The 6,000-nt window shown below is 40.2% G+C and overlaps 1 protein-coding gene across 1 annotated transcript in view; it reads left to right on the top strand.

Annotated features, from left to right (window-relative positions):
* Window positions 1-1,232, top strand: part of EFCAB14 (EF-hand calcium binding domain 14) — a 53,526-nt gene extending 52,294 nt beyond the window's left edge. The window contains exon 11 of the mRNA XM_007946699.2: window positions 1,057-1,232. Within this exon, the coding sequence (XP_007944890.1) occupies window positions 1,057-1,232 (176 nt within the window). The remainder of the gene's footprint in view (window positions 1-1,056) is intronic.
* The last annotated feature ends 4,768 nt before the right edge of the window (window positions 1,233-6,000 follow it).

Genomic DNA, 6,000 nt, shown 5'->3' with positions numbered 1-6,000 from the left:
CAATGACATGAGACAAAGTATATGTGAACTGCTGTATGGGAAGTGAATTTGCTCTGTAAATCTTCACCCAAATCACAATTAAAAAAAAAAAAAGAAACAAAAAAAAAGTATGTGACCTTGGGCATTACTTTTCTGTTTGGTTTTCCTATCCAAACTGAGAAAACTCAGTTGGGATTATTACTGCTTAAGGATTTCTAAGACACTCCTCCAGTCCTCACTCAGCCATCCAACAAGGAATCTTACAGTATGCCACAGTTCATTTTACAGGCTCAGGTCCAATCATGTTACTCTTTCAGTCAGTTCAGTTAGTTGTCATTGAATTGATTCCGACTCATGACGACCCATGTATGCAGAGTAGAGTTGTATTCCATAGGATTTTCAAAGCTGTGACCTTTTGGAAGCAGTTCACCGGACCTTGCTTCCAAGGAGCCACTGGGTGGGTTTCAGCCACCAACCTTTGGTTAGTATTCCAGTGTTTAACCATTTATACCACCCAGAGACTCCTAAGTAGCTCTTTGTTGTTGTTGTTGTTATGTGCCATCGAGTTGGCCCCGACTCATAGCAGCCCCTCCTTGGGTTTCCAAGGCTGTATCACCACGGAAGTAGATTGCCCCATCTTCCTTCCGAGGAGTGGCTGGTGGGTTTGAACCACCAGCGTTTTGGTTAGCAGTCAAGTGCCTTAGGCACCATGCTACCAGAGCTCCTAAGTAGCTCTTTAGGCCTTTGCAATTTTTTGCTCTCTCTTCAACATAAGGAAAAAAATCTGGAAAATCTAAAGAAAGTCCCTGCCAGAGAAATCCAGTCCTTTCATTTCTCCTGCAATTGTCTGTCACTGCTTATATTTTTTGGGAGGTAGTGCCATACAGTATTCCTTTCATTCTTAAAGGATCAACAGTTAATGAATCTTTCAGATTTAGTGAGGTCTTAAGCTTTACCTTTGGAAACAAAATCTGAAGTAGCTTTTCTTTTAGTGCTTCCAATTAGTTAACTTTTAACTGTTAACTAAATTTAGCTATATGTTTAGTCATATATATTTTTGTAATTTCTTTTTGACAGATCTTCAGGATTTATTCCAAAAGACTGTCCATGACGTGGATGGGAAGCTGACCTACCAGGAAATCCAGAACTCCCTAGGTTCTGCTGTGCCAGAACCAAAGAGCTTGAGAGTGTGTGATTCTGATAGAGATGGAAAATACTCATTCTTGGAGCTAAAAGCAGCTTTAGACATCTAGCCTCATCAGGCATATTTTGGAAATAGATACATGTGCTGGACTACCTACTATCTATCTACTCACCTAACAAAAACAATCCCTTTACTTATGCCATCAAACCTCCAGACTACTGTAGCAGACACATTGCCACCTTTTCACTTGTTTGAAGAAGCTATATAAAAGTTATTTTTTTAAAAAAAAGAAAAGAAAAGAAAAAGGATAATTTGACTTAGAATATGATGTTCAGGAACCTAGGATTTCCTGAAACCAGTAAGATCTTACCTTTTGAAGTTGCCAGGAAAAAATAAAGCCCTCTTTTTTTTCTCTCTCTTTCCTTTTTTGAGGGGAAGAAACCTTATCTTTTAAAACTGGAAAATGTATATATAGAGAAAATAAGCCACCTTTTATATTTCACATAAATTTGCCTTAAATTAGCTGCACTTTATAGAGACTCAGAAAATGTCTTTTCTTTAAAAGATAGGCCTTTTCTGTTTGTAAATAGTTGAAATGAAAATAAGAACTGTGCATATTTTTTGGCAAGTAAGAAAAATGTTTTAAACAGGATCTGAACAAATGACTTGTTATTAAAACTCTCTAAGCTGAGTAGCAGCTGAAACTATTTTCTCAACTCCTTAAGGCATCCCTTGAAGGCCCAGGTGCTGCCATGGGGTTTGGCCTGGTGACTGGGGGAATAGATTTAGGGAGTAGACACTGGGGACAGTGCCAACTCCAGGCTCTGGACAGTAAGATTCAGGTTCTTTGTTCTGTTCCCTTGGCTAATCTCAAATCTGTGAACCTGAGATGTTTTAATGATTTTTTGGTTTTTGTTTGTTAGGTTTGTTTGGTTGCTTAGTTGGTTTTGTTTTATTTCTATTTTTAATCCTATTTCAGGGTTTATGAGCAAAAAAAGTTATCTATTAGGGAGCTAGATTCCCGCCCTCCCCCCCCCCCAGTGATCTAGATTTTCTGCCTCTACCCATCCACCCAAATCTGTCTTAAAGCTGTAGCTAGCTCCCACCTCTGCTGCCATCTCTATTCTGAAGGAGAAGGTTGAAGTCCCTCAGTCACTGTCTCAGCCTCACCATCACATCAGGAGCTTCAGAGGAGAGCTATGCCCAGGAAACTTCACTCCTTGAGATTTTACCTGGCAGTTAACCAAGAACCCAATATATTTCTCTCTAGGCTGACTAAGGCCAAAAGGTTGTGAAATGAAACAAAGCTAACCATACATGAGATCATACTCCATTTCCTTGCCATTGTCAGCTCTGAAGTAGCTAAAGGTTTTCTGTCCTAAAGCAAGTACCCTGGAGCAGGGGACTTCATGTGATGGTAACAAGTCTCCTCAGATCTAATACAAGCGAGTGCAATAGTTTTCCTCCTTTTAAATACTTCCATGGGCCTAACACAGAAAGTCCATGGACTAGAAGGAATGATGCATTGATGTCTCCTGTTTATTGAGTCTGGATTTGTATGTAAGTCCTAGAAGCAGTCTTTGGGTGACAAAAAAGGAAAAAAAAAATTCATAAAATTTAATTTTAGGCCAAGTCAGGGAGAAACTAGAGAAGCTTTCATGGCACTTGCTGCTTTAGTAGAGCTTATTTCCATTTTAACTTTCATCCAAGCTTCCCTGTCAGCCATATATGCAGTCCAGCACCCTTAAAAGTTTAAGAGCTGCGGTTGGTTTTTTCTTTCTTTATATGATGTTCAGCTTGGTGTTGGCTAATGTAATTTTTTTTTTCCAGAAGTATTAGAATTTAGTTAACACAAGGTGAAGTCTTTTCCCATGAATGTGTCTGCTTACCTCATTATGGCTTTTGCTTCTCAATTACAAAAAAATATGTTTTTTCCTTGCCCATCTGAGGTAGTTCTTAGAAATGTTAAAATATAGTATAAAATTAGCTGGCATTTTAGGGAACTTGAAGACAACTCTTAACTCTTTCTGGTGGCCTTTCATACCCCCTCCCCCCTTTTTTAATATATGCACCCTTACAGATTTTGTAACAACCAAATAAAATTCTAGCAATAAATTGAACTATGCTACTATATTTGTACATACTATACCATAAATAGTATGCCTGTATCTGGAAGGTATTTTTTTAAGAACTGATTTGTATGAAATATACTTGAGGGTAATGTAGCTTGTCCCTTTTAGTTTCAAATTCTTATTCATAGGCAGATACTTTGAGGACACCTTAACTCTTTGTTGTATGTACTTTTCTTTTGTGTCAGATAGCTATAAGTGAAGAAGTCTTACTTAAAACAGTTTTTGAGTTTACCTTATATTCTTTCTACCTTGAGCTTACCTGGCTAGCTTCATCCCTGAGCCAGCTGTGTAGTTGGAAAAGGGCAGGGAGACAGCATTTTCTGACCTCTTAACTCCACAAGAGGAAGACAGAATCACCATCAGCAGCCCAATGCCTGCTCCTGTGAAGCCAAACATGCCACCACCCTCCAGCCCTCTTACTAACCTTGACACCCACCATTCCTCCCACAGCACCCACCACCTCTCTGGTGGATTCAGTAATTCACTGTAGTGGCCACACAGAACTCACAGATTATGGGATTTATTAGGGAAGCAATAGATGCAATTCAAGTTCAGGAACGCACTCGGTCTCTCTCAGCTGGCCATCTCTCAGCTGACAGTCTCCCTCAGTTGCACGTCTCTCTCTCTCAGCAGTGCATGTCTCTTGCATCTCTCTCTCAGCAACATGTCTCTCTCACATCTCTCAGGAGCACATTTCTCTCAGCAGCATGTTTTTCTCAGCCGGCAGTCAGAGAGACTCCTTCTGCCTCTAGGAGGGCTCCTTTTGAGCCTGGCAGAGTGGCCAAACTAACCAATCCCAACATCAGAATTCTGTACATCTGAGAGAGAGTGAACTTCCCAGATGATTCCTTTGTGTTGCTCCAGGTGGATGACTTTAACAAGCAGCTTTTCAGTTACAGCAGAGTGGGACTATGGCTGGAAAAGGCATATCATGTAATTTAGTACACTGCAGTAGGACCATCCTCTTTCCCTACCAAATCCAGAAAAAGTGTCCATGCTTCTCTCCCAGAGCTATGAAGGGCCTTGGTATACTGCCTGAGAAAATGCCCTGTCTCCCAGGCAAAAGTACGGCATCTTGGACTCATTTGTTCAAGTTGAGCAGGCTGCCTTAAGAGTCCATAAGCTTATTATTCAGTGTGGGGTTTTTATTATTTCAGCCTCACCTGCCACATGACTTAGCTCTCAGAGGAAAGTTGGGTAGTAGTGGTGAATTTGGCTTGTTTTTACGTCTTATTTACCTTTTAACTCTAGCAGTTTCTACTGCTTTTTCCCAAGTTTCTCAAAGCCTGGCTTCTTGATCTTTTTATTCTTTTGCCTTATACTATCTGGCATTGCATTTATTTGAAGAGCCTTTCCATAAAAGAGAGGCAAAAAGATGATATAGGAAGAGAAGAAGCAAAAAAAGAATGCCCCTGGCTTAGGGATGAGGACAGTATCACCTGGAAGGCAGAGCGGAATATGTCTGATATAACAGCTAGAAAGTAGATACCCTTCACGGCTGCTATTTTTCCTTCCATTGGAATTTCCTTTACAGTTGCTGGACATAACCCCTTGAAGCCTCCTTGCTGGTCCTGCCAGTCACAGTTGAGGATTTTGACTGCCATGGGCCCATGCTCATAATGACTTGCTGTTGAGTTGTTTTTAGTGACAGGCTTTGTTTGCTGCACACCTCATTTGCTTGCTTACCAACATAAGCTAGATATGGTCCCTTTTTTCATATCCAAACCGGAACACATTTGGGTATTCCTGAGACTTTATAAGTGTGTGTTGTTTGTTATATGAACCTAGCCTACCTTGTTTTCTCATACTAAGAAATACACTTTGTTTTAGTGGAGCTATTTTGGTAATGTATAAGAAATTCAGCTCTATTCAGGGAGTGACTTCCGTGACTTGGTTTGAGCTTTGCTTACTTCATATCAGTAACACAGCCATTTTAATTTATCTAAATAAAACATTTCCCTTTTCTCTGTGTCTATGACTATAGCTCCCCAGCTTACTAAGGAAAAAAAAAACATGTTCCTTATTTTTATGGATTCCTTCCTCCTTTAGAAAGCCCAGACTAACAGATGGTGCACACAAAGTAATGTTCAAGGATCTGCCCTAAGAATCACGATATTTGGCCTGAAGATGCCACGCTACAGGGCTCAGAATTAAGCATCTGCCGGGCCATCAGAGATGAGGTGTGTGAGGGAAGAGTGAGCCCCTGGCCTTACATCAACCAGAGCAGCTCCACTTGGGCCTGCTTTTATTGAGATTCAATAAAAGCATGTTTGCAAAAAATGTTCCACTTTCTTTTTTAAAAAAGAAAAAGGCTTGAAATTCATTGCTAGAGAGGGGTTGTACAGGGGCCAGGGCTTTTTCATACATGTTTGCTACATTCTGGGATTGCCTGCCCCCCAAAAAAATCTAGGGTGGCCCTCCCCACTTGGGGGAAAACTAACTTAGCTCATCTACAAATATGAGTGGGAAGCTTTTCCTTATTTCCAAAGTGAAAGAATTTCTAGAAGATACATATTATTGATACTCCAATGCAATGGATCTTAACTTTGGGACCCATGAATCTCTTTGAAAAAGGTAAATGTGATGGATATGTTTCTGTGTATAATTTTAGTGGATTCACTGACCATTTCCCCAAGCCATTCTATGGATACTGCGTTAATTATATCTTACAGACATACTAAAGCATTTGCCAGATTTTTTCTAACAAGACATATGAGGGAAGGGACACCATGATGTATGGTGGGT

Source organism: Orycteropus afer, unplaced genomic scaffold (genome assembly GCF_000298275.1).
Source record: "Orycteropus afer afer isolate SDZICR_OR568_19922 unplaced genomic scaffold, OryAfe1.0 scaffold00169, whole genome shotgun sequence".
NCBI lineage: Eukaryota > Metazoa > Chordata > Mammalia > Tubulidentata > Orycteropodidae > Orycteropus > Orycteropus afer.
Note: the sequence above shows the minus strand (reverse complement) of the source record. Positions and strands in the feature narration are given on the sequence as shown.